Raw genomic sequence first — 14,827 nt, forward strand, 5'->3', positions numbered from 1 at the left:
GGGAGGAGAAGAGCCAATCAGGGTGCAGTGTAGCAATGATGAAACATACAACTTTCCTCTAGTTCCTAAAAGATTCCCCACACCCACCCACTATCATGATACCAATTCTACCTTATGAATCTGGCTAGACCAGAGGATGTACACTGGTATAGATAGGAACCGGAAACATAGGGGATCCAGGGCAGATGATCTGTTCAGGATCAGTGGTGAGAGTGATGATACCAGGAAAATGGAGGAAAGGTGAGGTGGAAAAAGGGAACCAAATTACAAGGATCCACATATAACACCGTCTCTGGGGGACGGACAACAGAAAAGTGGGTGAAGGGAGACGAAGGACTATGTAAAATATGACAAAATAATAATTTATAAATTATCAAGTGTTCATGAGAGAGGAGGGAGCAGGGAGGGAGGGGGGGAATGAGGAGCTGATGCCAGGGGCTTAGGTGGAGAGCAGATGTTTTGAGAATGATGAGGGCAATGAATGTACAAATGTGCTTTACACAATTGTATGTACGGATTGTGGTACGAGTTGTGAGTCCCTAATAAAATGATTTTTAAAATTTTGCCCAAAACAGCACAAAAATAAAATGCTGAAGTATTTAGCCTTATCTCCAACCCCCCTTCGACGATTGGTCTGATCCGGTTGGGAAGGACCTCAGAAATCAATGTGTCCATGTAGTCAGTCCCAGGGCAGGGCCTGGGCCCTCCCTGAGGTCAGAGAGAAGATGGCTGTCTGTGGTTGGGGACTTCCTGGCCACGAAGCCACATGCTCTTGGGGTGAAGGTTCCTGACCAAAGGAGTCCTGCTAGCAGCCTCTCTCCTGGTGTTACTGCTAGTAGCCAGAATGGGGGGGTTGTCCCTCTGCATGCCTAAGGACCCCTACAGGCAAAAGGGCATGCGCCAGTGCAGGCCCCTGAGCCAGTACACCTGGGTGGGCCCCAAACCTGGCCAGGTGGGCTTTATTCAGCCAATGGGGTCAAGCAGTACCACTGGCCACGCCTCCCAGGGGAAGGCCCTGAAAAGCCAGAACCTGGAGACCACTGCCTCTTTCTCCTGCTGTTCTCTGCCTACTGCTCCGCCTGCCACGTTCTCTCTCTCTCTCTCCCCCCCACCTCAGGCCGCCCCGTGAGCTTGGGGGGGGGGGCAGTGCCAGGAGCGTGCCCGTGTTCAGTGCCTATAACGCCTGAAACTTCTTTCCTTTATAAAAATCCACTTGGATCACAAACTAGGTTTCGGCAAGAATTCTTTCTCGTGCGAAGCTAAGGACCGAAGTATTTCCCACCCGAGAAATCTAATGTTACTGACATTTTCTCTCCCATTGGAAGCCCTGTAAGTCGGAGCTGAATCTCTGAAGACAAGTCTGGCTCGGGGTCAGAGCGCCTTGGGGGCTGGTCTCAGGACTGGGCAGGGCGGGCCCAATCTCCTGTTCTAAAATCTGGTTTCTCCCCCTCCTCTTGCTCTCCCTGCCATCAAAGCAATGCCTGCTCACGGTGACCCTGCAGGACAGGGTAGAACTGCCCCTGCGGTGTCTGAGGCTGTACTGGACTGCAGCCTTCAGTATGGATCACAAGTCAGCATAAAGAAGACCCAAACCCTCACCACTGGACCAACAGTGACGACATGATAAATGGAGCAAAGACTTCCTTGGATCCAGTCAGTGCTCACGGAAGCAGTAGGCAGGAGATTGAAAGATATATTGCATTAGGTCCACCTGCTGCACGAGACCTCTTTAAGGTGTTGAAGAGCCAGGGTGCTACTTAGAGGACTGAGGTAGTTAGTTTATTGTGCCAACCTGGCTGACAAACACATGTGGGGTTAATTGAAGGGAGGAGGGATAAATGGCTCAGCGAGCCTCGCCTTTCTAGTTCTCGGGTCTCTTGCTTTCTGATGGTCGGACCAGGGTGCAGCTGCCTTAGCCAGTTCCCTGCTTTAGCTGGGAAGTGGCAAGGCTCACTTCCTGCAAGATATCCCTGAGGAGAAACCACGTGGACCTACCCCGATGCAGCCCTGGGTGCTGGAGCACCCGTTTGGAGTCTCCTGCCAGCACTGAGATGCTTACACATTCACTGACTCGGCTTTCCTCCTGCAGTCGGCATCATTGCATCTGTTTTGTGAGATGGAGGAGGACTTTGTGGATTGGTGGTGGACATATGGGTTAATGTTGGACTTGTGGGCTCGGGCAGCACTGGGTTGGGATGTTTTCTAGATGCGCACTTAACCTTTATATAAAACTCTCTCTTTTACATGAGTTTCTGTGAATTTGTTTCTCAAAAGTACGCAGACTTGCACAAGGACTAAGGTGAACCGGACTCAAGCCATGGTATTTTCTCTCTTTTTTTCTAATAGTTGTATTGAGAGAAGATTCACATATCATATGCTTCCATAGTTAAATTGCTTTTCTAAAATGTTGTCTATACATCATTACAATCAGTCCTTGGTGCCCCCTCCTTCTTCCTGCATCCAGTGTGCACCCCAATTCCCCTCCCCTCCCCACCCTCCGCCCCTGGTCATCAGCTGTTGTCCCTGTGCGTCCACATCCGTCTGCGCGTCATACACTGGGAACCTAAAAGAAACAACAGAAAACAAACACAAAACGAAGCAGAAAGAGGAAATAAATTAATAATGACATATAGATTGAAATAAAGAGTAAGAAAGAAATAGGCCACCAGCAACATTTAAAAAGCCAGAGAGGAAGTTTCTGTCATGGAACATGTGAGAAATATTTGAGCCTAGAGCAAATTCAGGTTGGGTCAAGAGGCAGGTCACCTGACAAAATAGCATACTATATTGTAGTCCAATCCACCATAATCAGGTTTACAATAATCTCTGAGAGCAAAGCTGTGTGAGTCCCTGGCCTGTGGCAGAGGGCATCTGCCAGAGACTGACTCTGACCAGACACTCAACAGATGGATTTGGGGCCCCAGCTGTCCTCCATCGCCTTTTACAGATTGGGTGTTCCCAGTTTAAGCTCTGACACTTGCCCCTTCATCATATCTGGATTTTGTTATCATCATCTTTGGATCACACGGGCTGGTGAGCTTCTCCCACGTGGACTTAGTTGATGCCTCAGTTAGTTGGCTGCTTGTTTGCATACAAGCCTTTAAGACCCCAGACACCATTCCACTTGATAGCCGGGCACCATCTGCTTTCTTCACCACACTTTGCTGTAGCTCCTTATCTTCAGTGACTTCTTCATGGGGGGGAGTAACGAGCAGGACCGTGTTATCAGAACTAAGTGTTCTTGGATTGGGGCTAAAGTTAAGTGGGAGCCCGGAATCCATCCGCTTGTCCACGGGTTACAAATGACTGGTTTACTTTAGTAGTCAGTCATAGTCTGACAAAACAAACAACAGTAAAAAGCCAACAAACGAGAAAAAATTGTCAATCAGCCCCCTGGGGGATGGGGCCTCAGGTATAACATCAGCAATTTATCCAATGACATCGGATTTAAGGTACTGTGGAGTTTATAGGAGTTTATCCAACTTTGAGTAGTTGCTTTGTACAGATTGATTTGTTAATTGATTGAGATCTGTTTACATCAAGCATGGGGGTTGGTACTATGGGGAAATTTCCTGTAACATTCCTTACAAAGGCAGATCCTTGCTTATTAGATCAATACCTGTCATATTAGTTCAGGGGGAGCTTTGAGGTTCTAAATATACAGTGTTCCTGGGTCCCCTTTCACTGGACGCTCACTAAGGCAGGGGTCCCACCCAATGTCCAATGACCGCCATTTCCACACTCTTGGGGTGGCCACCCTTTGCTGCATCTCCAATCAGGGGATTTCAGTCCTAAGGCCAAGGGTACTGGTAGCTTTGAAGTAGGGCCCAGGTGGTTCCATCGAGCTGCCACGTTGTCTTTGCTGTGATCCCTGGGGATGCCATGCTCCCTGAAGGCCAGCTTCTGAGGTCATCATAGTCCGCGGTGCGGTTCACCGAGGGTTGGGTAGAAACATATTCAAAGTGTCTACCCAAGACCATGGGAACAGGTCTACTCTCCCCTTAGGTTCCCCACAGTTACTGTTTGGCATCCCTTCCTGATGTGGCGTTGCTTTTCCCCACCATGCCCACCAGCAGAAACATCAATGCCTCCTTTGAAGCTCAGCGCCCGCTCAGCCTGTTTCCCCGGTGAGGGGCTCTGCTCAGGCCTCTGGAGAGCCTGTTCATTCGTTGCGGCCTTGTCTCCGTGCTATGTGGCATCAAGTCGATGGCGTCTTGTCCCTTTCACCCTTCTGGATGGAGTGACCCCAGCCAATGCGAGGTCTCCTCTTTCTAAGTGCGTCTTCTGAAGTGCAAGGCTGGTAGGCAGGCTTTCTACTCTTTTGTTGGGATTGGTCTGTAAGATTTATTTAATTGGTGTTTCCCCTTGTGGCCGTGTGCTCATTCAATACTTGTCCTTTTGTGACTGACTGCCTTCACTCAGCATGATGGTCTCCACCTCCTTCCGTGTCCTGCTTTCATCACTGTGCTGTAGGGACGCATGGTTTTCCACTGCGAGCATGTGCCAGAGTCTCTTGATCGGTTCTTGCACTGTGGGGAAGTTGGGCTGCTTCCAGGGTCTTGCTATCGTGAACGGTGCTTCTATGAACATGGGAGCGCACACCTCCACTCGTGCTGTGTCTCTTGTTTCTTTGAGGAATGTGTCTAATAGTGACTTGATGGCTCATGTAGGACCTCTTGTCGCAGCGGCTTTGAGCATCACCATGTCATCTCCCATCGTGGCTGCATGTGTTTACAAGTCCCCCAGCAGGGTGTACGAGTTTCATTCTCTCCACAGCCGCTTCACATTTGTAGTTCTCTCTCTCTCTCTCTCTCTCTCTCTCTCTCTCTCTCTCTCTCTCTCTCTCTCTCTCTCTGTGTGTGTGTGTGAACTTAGGCTAGCATTGTGGGTGTCAGGTGGCATTTCATGGTGGTTTTAATCTGCATCTTCCAGATCCAAGTTTTGATGTTTTCAATCGCCTCACACACATGTGAAAGTTGGACATTGAATGAAGAAGACAGGAGGAGAATCAATGCGTTGAGTTGTGGTGCTGGAGAGGAGTCCTGAAAATGCCACGGACTGCTAAAAAGACAAATCAATCTGTCTTAGAAGAAACTCGGCCAGAATGCTCCTTGGAGGCAAGGATGCAAGACTTTGTCTTACGTACTTCGGACTTGGTATCATGAGAGACCAGTCCCTGGAGAAGGACATAGGGCTTGGTAAAGTGGAGGGACAGTGAAAAAGAGGAAGATCCTCCGGGAGATGGACTGACACAGTGGCTGCCGCCGTGGGCTCAACAATGAATTGACGCAGGACAGACTGGGCAGTGTTTCCTTCTGTTGCTGCTCCGGGAACTGATTTGGCAGCACCTGGCCACAAGCAGGGCTTGTTGCTGTTAGTGACCTGGAGGCAGTTCCAGTCCATAGCAACCCAAAGCAAACAGAGCCAAACCCTGCCGGGTGGCCCTGCACCGTGCTCACGGTTGTCCAGTTCACTGCCCTCATCCAGCTGAACAAGGGCCTTCCTCTCTTTCGGTATTTGCGAGTCCGGGTAGACTAGAGAAACAAAGCAGTGAAACTGCCAGGAGGCAGAGCCCAAACAAGCATCCATTCTCCATGCCCATGATGTGATTCTTTAGCACGTCACTCCCAGGGTACCATAATGTGTTTGTCCGAGTTCACTGGAGAAACACATTCACAGACACTCATGTGTATAAGAGAGAACTTTATATTGAGAAGCCATTATGCATCAATAAAACCTCCCAGCCCAGTCCAGATCAAGTCCATGAGTTCAGTATTAGCCCAAAAGTCTGATATTCGCCCATGAATTCCTCTTGAGACTCACACAACGCATGCAATGACCCCGGATGCAGGAAGATCACAGGCCAGTGGGTGGAAAGTCTTGTGGATCCAGTGGTGGGGGCAGCATCTCCGGGGCTCTGGCTGGCATCAGCATGGCTCCAAGTGGTTTGTCAACAGGAAGGTGAAGGAGAGAGTGGGTGGGTCCCGCCTCCAGGGAGAAAGACCTGAGCTCCCAGAATCCTCAGGAGGTGACGCCCACACAGAGGCCTCAATGGCTATGGTCTGATTGACAGGCTCGTCTCCACCCCTTCCCTCAAGTTGACAGGGGATGATGTAACTGCCACAGCATTCCCCTACTTTACCCAACACGGGGTCCCTCTCCAGGGACTGGTCTCTCCTGACATGTCTGACACACATGAGAGGAAGGCTCGCCATCCTGCCTCTGAGGAGCACTCTGGCTGCACTTCCTCCTCCAGGAGAGATTGTGCTCTGGGCAGGTGGTGGTGCTCTCAGCAATCTTCTCCAGCACCCTAATTCAGATGCCAGGATTCTTCAGCCTCTCTCATTCATTCTCACTCAGTGTTCACATGCATATGAAATGACTGAAAATCCCATGGCTTAAAACAATATAATAATAAAATAAATTTTCAAAGAAGAGAAAAGAAATCCCTGGCCTTAGTCCTCTAAGAAAGACCCTTGCATTCCTAACTCCCCTAGCTGTTCACGAGAGTAGAAGCCTCATCTTCTCCCTGAGGGGCGGCTGGTGGATTTGAACTACTGCAAACCCACAGTTAGCAGGCAGAGGTGTAACCACTGAGCCGCAGGGCTCCCCTCTCCCTCCTTGCACCTAGCTCACCGGGAGGCATGTATCTTTCCCAGAATCAGAGGTCTGTCTCCCTGTGTGCGTTTAGAAGGTGCCCTGATGGTGCAACCATTCAGCATCTGGCTGTTTACGGGAAAGTCAGCAGTTCAAACCCACCAACTGCTGGGAGGGAGACAGATGAGGCCGTCTGCTTCTTGGAAACCCACAGGGGCAGCTCTACTCTGTTCTACAGGGTCGCTGAGTCGGACGGAATCCACTGGACCAGAATAAGGCACGTGTTTATAGAATATAAACTGCTCAGAACAAACCGAGTTTCCATGAGTTTGAATCCAATCCCGGGCTCTCGGCCAGTTCCCCAGCTAGGGAAGGCAGCTGTTGCTCCAGCTATTCTTACCCTGTGACTCAGGCCCTGGGCGTCCCCGGCTCTGTGCTGCGCGAGAGCGAGGACTGACGGATGTACCGAGAGGTCGCCTAACTTGTCTGTGATCACAGCACGTGAGGTGGGTCAGGCTGAGCAGGGACTGTCTTAGGAACGAGGGGGTGGGGACTCCGGGGGCAGCTCAGTGTGAAGGCATCTCAGGCTTGAGCTCCCGTGTGGACTGTGCGATCGGTGGGGGTGGATGAGCGTGGTGTCCACGCAGGGCCCAGTAGGTGTCTGAGAGTGGCCGGTTGTCGCCGGTGACGCTGCGTCGTGACGCTGGGTGGGTGTCCGGATTCCCTTAAGCGTGCGCGGGCGAGTCCAGCAGCTGGACTGGTGGAGCTGGGAAGGCGCAGAGCCTGGGAGCCAGGCGGGGGCGGACGCGGGCGGGGCCAGGGCGGGGCCGAGCCTGCCGGCGGGGGCGGTCCGGGGGCGGGACCTAGCCTGGCAGACAGGCCGGCAGGGGCGGTCCGGGGAGGGATGGGGGCGGGGCCTGCCCAAAAGCCGGGCGAGAGGAGGCGGGCTGGGGCGGGCTCGGGGCGGGGCCGTTCCTGGGAGCCTGGCGGTGCAGGCCCGGGCGGGGGCGGGGCCTGGGCGGGGCCTCCATGAGCTCACCCGCGGCGGCCAGGCGGTGGCCGCAGAGGGTTTGATGCGGATGCTGCGGCACTGGTTTGCGGGGCGCAAGGGCGGACAAGCAAGCAGGGTGGTGCCGGGAGCGTCGAGCAGCCGGGTGAGTGCGGGGCGCGGTAGGGGCGCAGCTCGGTGAAGGTCACCTGCGAGGTCAGCCCTGACATCCGCACGGCAGTCCTCCCAGGCTTGGAACCGCAGTCCTGGAGGCGGGGCCCCAGGCGGGGGCGAGAGGCGCCCAGGCCTGGCCCCAATGGGTCGGGCATTCTGGGGTTGACGCCCGGGGAGTGGGTCAGGAGAGACGGCCCCAGTCCTGGGCCAGGGAAGTTGAATTTGGGCCCCAGCAAGGGGAAGGAGGATCCTGTGACCCCTGGAGAAAGGGAGGCGCAGTTCTGGTTTCCCAACCTCACACTGGGCCCTGTGGTTGCCGCGGGGCCCTAGGGACATAGGCTAGGGCCAGAGACCTCCAGGAAAGGACCCAGACCCGCCCGGACTCAGCCCTACCCTCTCCAGGGTCCCCTAGGGAGGGGCGTGAGCGGCCAGCCCCTACAGCCGCCCTGGCAGTGATGGCCATAACTGAGGGACTGTGTGCCACCTCTGGGACTCACCTAGACCAATCCCCACCAGCCACGTTCCTGGTGAGACTGTCCCCACAGGCCCTCCTCAGTGTCACTCCTCACCTCCAGCCCCAGTCAGGCACTGCTCTGGCCACCCCCACACCTGACCTTCCTCTATGTTGGTCTGTTCCCTCGGGGCAGGAGAGCCTAGTGGACAGTGCATTGTCTGATCCTCTGTGCCCCCAACGGCCCTGAACTGCATCTGGGATCCACTGCATCAGCCACCACTTGCCCACGCGAACTCTGGCCGGCAGTCATGACTTCCCTGCTTGGCGTGACCCTGGTAGCGCTGCTGGCCCTACCTCTGGGTAAGGTGGCTGGGCAGACCCACGAGGACACAGGCCTGCGGGTGGTGGGGGAGGGGAGGCCGGCATTCCTTCTCTCCTTACAGTTTGGGGAGGGGACAGGGGTCCTTCGTTGACGTCCTGTCCCGCCCCCGCCCCCGCCCCCAGCCCAAGCTCTGGACTGCCACGTCTGCGCCTACAACGGCGAGAACTGCTTCAACCCCATGCACTGCCCGTCCATGGTCTCCTACTGCATGACCACGCGCACCTGTGAGTAGACAGGGCCTCTACCTCCGCCGTGTGGGGGTGAGGGGTAGGGGGCGACCCCAGGTGATGGAAGGGGTTGGGTTGGCCCCCAACCAACCCCCAAGCCCCACATTCTGAGAGGGACCCCTCTGTCCTGCAGACTACGCACCCTACCGGATGAAGGTCAGCAAGTCCTGCGTGCCCAGCTGCTTCGAGACGGTCTACGACGGCTACTCCAAACACATGTCCACCACTGTCTGCTGCCAGTATGACCTGTGTAACCATGCCGGCCTGACATCCCCAGCTGCCCTGGCCCCTGCCCTCCTGGCCACCCTCTGGGGTCTGCTCTGATGTCAGCCCAGCAACCCCAGCCCCCATCGATGCCAAGCAGGGTCAAAGCTCTCCAGAGACACTGCACTGCCTCCCCCTGCACCACGCCTCATCCCAGTCCTTAGTCCCTCCCCATGCTCTTCCAAATCACCGTGGCCCCACCCAGGGCTTAGGCCCTCGCTGAGCCCCCACCCCACTCCCTCAGGGGCACTGTACCTTTCTGACATGGTGACTTGGGACTGGAAGCTCCACCTGCCTCTAGGGATGAGCCAGGGTCTACACGTGTGGACTGGAGGCAGTGAGGGGGGTGGGGGGAGAGGTGCGGTTCGGTGACAGGGACACTCCATAGAAGGGAGTAGGAGCCAGGTCTATCCCCTGGAGCAGGCCCTAGGCGGTGGTGCTGGGCTCCCCTCCCCCTGTCCTGCCCCTGTGCTGCCCCTGAGCTTACAGCTGGGGCCTGAGCCACCAAGCGAGGGGCATGTTTGGAAGTGGCACCTGTGAGTGCCCTGAGACCAGTGCCAGCCCTCCTGTCCCAGCAGTCCTTGGCAGCAGTAGGGCAGGCCCACTTATGCAGCCTCTCCCACCCAGATCTGCCTTCAGCCTGGGGTCAGTCCATCCCTTAAACAAGTTCACTTCCCCCACCCTCCCACCCAGGGTGCTGGGGTCCTCGGGGTAGGACCTGGGCCCTGGAGGCAGGCGGAGGGTCTGAAGGACTCCCCCTTCTCTCTGACCCCAGAGGGCCACAGCCTCTCTGGCCCCCCCTCCCTCAGATTCTGATTCAACATCATTCCGGGGTAGGACTGGAGTGAACACCCTCAGCCCCCCTTCCACTAGGTGCTCCCCACCCACACCCCACACCCCCCAGCCCAGCCCGGTGTCCTGACAGCTGGGCTCACTCCAGCACACGGAGACACTTGGGGATTCAGGGCTTGGCCACTGGGACACAGGGACAAGAACTCTGCAGGGACATAGGCAGGCATGCGCCAGCTGAGCCCCAAGCATGGCCATCAGCATGCACCCTCTGCGGTTCTCCTCAGCCTGGCAAGGGACGCTGGGCTGACCGCTTAACTGACTGCCCATATGAGTCCCTGTCTTTGATGTCACACTGCCCACTAGATGGCTAAGTAAGCAGAAGCCAGCCTATGCTGACTCTACTGACTGGGTGCCCACCCCTCCAGGTGGGGACTGCTAGCACACCCGTGGGCAGATGAGGAAACTGAGGCACAGAGAGGCCCACAACCATGACCCCTGCCCCTGCCCATCAAGTCCCCATGCACACTGCCCTCTTGTCCCTCCCCAGCTGCACTGATGTGTTAGGAGCAAAGGGCAGGGATGCTTGCCAGGCGAGCTGCAGCAGAGGCTTGGGAAGTTATGCAGGTTAGGGTCAGGTGGGCACCTGGACATGCGGGGAGTGGTAGAGGTACCCTAGCCCCTTGGGGACTGGCCCCACCCTGGGTCCCTGGTTTGGACAGGGCACGGCACTCCTCAAGGTCATCCGGCTGGACACACCTGGCCCCTGGTGACAAGAACCAGAGGTGTGCCACAGAGCAGGAGCCAAGCTGGAGGCAGCCCCCTGAGCAAGAGGACATTGTGTGGCACAGCTGTGCCCGTGGTTGGGAACCTGTGGCAATGAACGTGTCCTTCACTCCTGGTTTAAATGCTGACAGAGGCAGCTGGCGTGGTTCTTTCTTCCTGGCCACACCCACACATCCCTGCCACAATCCAGTGGCCTCTCCTGAGGCCTGGGGCAATTCTCCTAGACTGCCCCAGGGGCGATCCTCCCTGCCCACCCATCTACCACCCTTGCCCTGGCTTCACCCAGCCCCTGGGAGAGATCTGCACAATTGTGAGAGGCTGAGGGTGAATGTGCGAGAGTATGAGCGTGTATGTGTGTTTGTGAGAGTAAGTGTGTGAATGAGTGAGTGTGAGTGAATGTAAGTGTGAGAGTGAATGTGAAGGAGTGAGTGTGAATTGGTAAGTGTGAGCGAGAGTGAATATGAATGTGAGTATGAAAGTGAGTGTCTGAGTGAGCGAGTGTGTGAATATGAGTGTGAGTGGGTGTGTGCATGAGTGAGTGACTGTGAGAGTGACTGAGGTCCAGCTGGGGCTCCCCTCTCTGCCCTGTTCCACAGCCCTCCCACCTCGGTGGTCCTTCAGAGCTGCCTGCAGAAAGAAGCTCCCTCTCTGAGCTCCTGGCCAGCTCAGTAGGGGGCAGGAGGGACTAGGTCTGACCCTCCAGTTCTGCGCCCTCCGTCCCTGGTTGGAAGGTGTGCCCTCACAGTGCCCACCAGCACCCTTGCAGCTGGAGGAAAGAAATCTGGGTGTAGGTAGCCCCTCAAACAGACCCTCTGCTGAGGCTCTGACCTGACTCCTCCCCCTTCTGGGAGAGGGACCCTCATCTGCAGCCCATGCCTCCGACCCCACTCCCCAGGGTACCTGGAGCCTGCCTGGCAGAGGGGCCGGTGTGGCTGTCAGATAGCTCTGGTCACCCCTGGCTCCACCTAACCCATCCTGGGGGTCTGTCTGCCTTTAACGCCAGCCCCCACCAGCCTCAGTCAGCTCACTTGGAGAAGCAGGTCACAGCAAGGGTCAGGGCAGGCCTGGGGCCCACTTGACAGATGGGGAGACTGAGGTCTGCTCTGGGGGGCTTGTGCTCCGTCCACCCAGAGCTGCCGGAGCTGATGAACGCTGTTGTTAGGAGCCAGAAGGTTCTTGGACTGACAAGCGATAACCCTGTTCTGGGTGGCCCTGGGTCCTCTGCACTGGCAACATGCCACCTCTCTGACAAGCATGACTCCCGTGAGACTTGACAAGGCCAGCCCACTCCTGGGAACCGCCCGCCTGTGACTCGGACTGCAGGGGCGGGGTGGGGTCAACAGGTATAAAGCACTGCTCGGAGCCGAATCCCATCTGCCTTGTCCTGACCCCGAGACAGCATGCGTCTTCTCCTCCTCGGTCTGCTGGCTGCTGCTCTGGCCCTACAGCTGGGTGAGTCCTCCAGCAGATGGCTGGAGAAGCCACCTCTCCCTGGCCCTCCGATGGCAGCCACGGAGCCCTGAGCTGGGACACCCCACCCCCACCTGAGACCTCTGACCTGGGACGCCTCCCAGGGACAGGAGGCTTCCCTCACCCCTCCCTCCTACACCCCCACCTCCAGCCCGCCTCTGCCCTGCGCTCCTGGCCCCCTAAACCACCCCAATCAACCACCCTACCCCCCAGAGCTCCGTTTCCTTTCTCAGCTTCTCTGACCCAACCTCCCAGCCGGTTGGGGTAAGGCCTTATTTCAGGGATCCTCCCCACTTTATGGCACCTCTCCTACCTGCCTCCAGGTGGGTACACCGTCCCTGCCCCTCCACCAGCTCTGGCCAGTCCAAGGGCCTAGGCGGCAGCTGCCCTCAATCTGGCCACGCCTCCTGCCAGCCCCGCCCTTGGCTTTGTGGGACAGCCTGCTTCCTCTCCTTTCCCTTCTGGTCCCAACCCCATCCACGCGGATGCTCAGTGAGTGAGACTGGGGGCTCTTCCATTCTCACCCGGGCAAAACCAGTTTCTCCATCTGGGGGCGGGGCTGCTCAGGCCCATGGGGCACCCTAAATGGCTTGGTGGGGAGTTCATCTGTGTACAACCTCCCTACCCTGTGAATTTGCCTCTCCATCTCCAGCCACTCTGCCCAGACTGCCTTTCCTGGGAGCTTAGGTTCCAGGACCCCCACTGCCTCAGGACCATCACTCAGTGTGGGGAAAACCTGGGTCACCATCAGGGCTGGTCATTGGTCACCCCTCCAGGTCCAGCCTATCAGAGGGTCTCAGGGGTCGAGGACCTGCCCACCAGATTCAGCCACGTCCTGCTCAGCCTCCCACCCAGGGCTGGGGCAGTGGGCGGGGTCAGAAAGCACTCCTCTCTGAGGGCCCTGCAGACCCGGTGTGAACCCTCAAACACCCCCTGTGGGGCCCAAAGCTCAGGCCTTGGGACTAGAATGGACTTCCCTGGTCACCCAGGACCCAGGGCTTTGCTCCTGCCCTGCCCCAACGGCAGCCCGATCCTGGTGCCCTCCGTACCCTTGTCCATCAGGCCTTGACCTGGCAAGCTCACCCATGTGTGGGGTGGGGCACTACAGAGGTGGGAGTGCCTAGAGCCAGGGGCTGCCTGCCCTAAGACTTGATACAGGATGGCCTCCCCATCCACCCTGGGGTTTTGAGGGCCTGAGCACCCCCAAGGGAGGGGCTGAGGGATAGAGGTCCACTCCTGGGTGAGATGGGTAACAGAATTGAGTCCTAGGTCCCTGAAAGTGGGAGTGGGGCAGTGGGTGGGCTGTGTATACTTGCTTCCTCTGTCTCTCCCTCCGCCCTCAGCCATAGCCCACATCCTGCTTCCATCTGTCTGCCTTTGCCCACAGTTCACGGCCTGACTCCTCTGTCTGTCTGTCCTTCCGCCCTCGTCCACAGCCCATGGTCTGCAGTGTTACCAGTGCAAAGGCTTCGGAGGATGCATGCGCAAGTCCAGCTGCCAGTCACGCAGCACCCACTGTGTCTCTGTGGGCACCAGTAAGCAGGGGACCTGTCCAGGCAGCCCTCATGCCAGGAGCCATCTGGGAGGGGCTCAGGGAGGGGTCACCGAGTGAATGTACAGGGAGGGGGTGAGCCCTTGGCTCGGTGACAGCTGGGAGGGCTTCAGGAGCCTCTGTGGTCTCTCCTACCTACACAGGGCCCCTTAACAGCCCCGTGGATCTGCCTCTGGTCAGCAAGTTCTGTTCTATCGGCTGCCCTGACATCCACACTCTGAGCCCCGGTGCATCCCTCTCGTGCTGCCAGGCCAGTCTCTGCAATGTGGACTGAGGCCACCCAGTGCCCCACCTACAAGGTCTGCACCTCCTACTACCCTGAGACCCCTTCCAGCCAGGCCTAAGGGGCTCCGTCCTCCTGGGCACCGCCTGTCCAGCACAACCCCTTTCCTGAGAAGTCCTGCAAGAAGTCTCGCCTATATCCACAGCAGACCAAGCCTACCTTTGTGCTGTCCCTGCAGTCCCCCAATAAAAAACTAGCTGCACCCTCCAGTCTGCACTGCCCACTGCAAAGGGAACCCCTGCGCCCCTGGTTCAGGTCAGCAAGGCACAGGCTCGGTGGGCATCGGCCCCATTGCCCAGCCAGCCTGTCCTGCTCCCCATCCTGGTCCCCTGGAGCCCAGTGAGGGGGCCAGCTGAAGGCCTGGGCAAAGTAGCTGGTGGGGTGGGGCTAAGCTGGAATGCTGGGGGCTGGGGGACTCAGACTCAGAGTGGGAGCCCAAGGCCAGAGAAGGGTGATTTTAACTGAGCCCCCTGGGACTGTACACCAGCGAGCCAGATATAGGGAGGGAGAGGCCAGGGGAGGAATCCCCACCCCCATGAGGATGAAGAGAGAAAAACCAGAGGGGGCAACTGAGCCCAAAGGCAGAGGGCTAGAGGTGCGCTCCCTCTGTGCACACGCACAGACGCATGCTCCACCGCCAACTACTCCTGGGCCTGGGGCCTCTGCTCCCGCTGGCTCACTGCCTGTGCCCCCATCCCACCCCTTCCTCTCTCGTGTGGTCCCTTTGCTTTACCAAACATGATGTTCTTCTTCAGGGACTGGTCTCTCGTGACCAAGTACTGAGAGGAAGTCCCATCACGGCCCTCCGAGGGTGCTCTGCGCAGTACTTCCCCGACACAGACACGGTGCACGGTGCTTTCC

At 57.0% G+C, this 14,827-nt stretch overlaps 1 protein-coding gene across 3 annotated transcripts; it reads left to right on the plus strand.

Annotated features, from left to right (window-relative positions):
- The first annotated feature begins 7,022 nt into the window (after positions 1-7,022).
- LOC142447882 (ly-6/neurotoxin-like protein 1) lies at positions 7,023-12,059 on the plus strand. 3 transcript variants are annotated; one of them, XM_075549202.1, is made up of 5 exons: positions 7,626-7,751; positions 8,162-8,286; positions 8,407-8,573; positions 8,718-8,819; positions 8,956-12,059. In XM_075549202.1, exons 3-5 carry the CDS (start codon positions 8,522-8,524, stop codon positions 9,144-9,146), a joined length of 345 nt encoding a protein of 114 aa, XP_075405317.1. In that variant the 5' UTR covers positions 7,626-7,751; positions 8,162-8,286; positions 8,407-8,521; the 3' UTR covers positions 9,147-12,059. The 3 variants fall into 3 exon arrangements, with proteins under 3 accessions (XP_075405318.1, XP_075405316.1, XP_075405317.1); XM_075549203.1 differs by lacking the exons at positions 7,626-7,751; positions 8,162-8,286 and adding an exon at positions 7,023-7,103; XM_075549201.1 differs by lacking the exon at positions 8,162-8,286 and having other exon boundaries at positions 7,620-7,751.
- Positions 12,060-14,827: the final 2,768 nt, after the last annotated feature.

This window comes from Tenrec ecaudatus, chromosome 5 (assembly GCF_050624435.1).
Source record: "Tenrec ecaudatus isolate mTenEca1 chromosome 5, mTenEca1.hap1, whole genome shotgun sequence".
Classification (NCBI taxonomy): Eukaryota; Metazoa; Chordata; class Mammalia; order Afrosoricida; family Tenrecidae; genus Tenrec; species Tenrec ecaudatus.

Bases quoted from the DNA above. Each gene is read 5' to 3' on its own strand.
- LOC142447882 (XM_075549203.1), top strand. From the start codon at position 8,522: ATGACTTCCCTGCTTGGCGTGACCCTGGTAGCGCTGCTGGCCCTACCT. The intron at 8,574-8,717 runs GTAAGGTGGCTG...CCCCGCCCCCAG, and splicing joins GCTGCTGGCCCTACCTCTGG to CCCAAGCTCTGGACTGCCAC. The intron at 8,820-8,955 runs GTGAGTAGACAG...TCTGTCCTGCAG, and splicing joins CTGCATGACCACGCGCACCT to ACTACGCACCCTACCGGATG.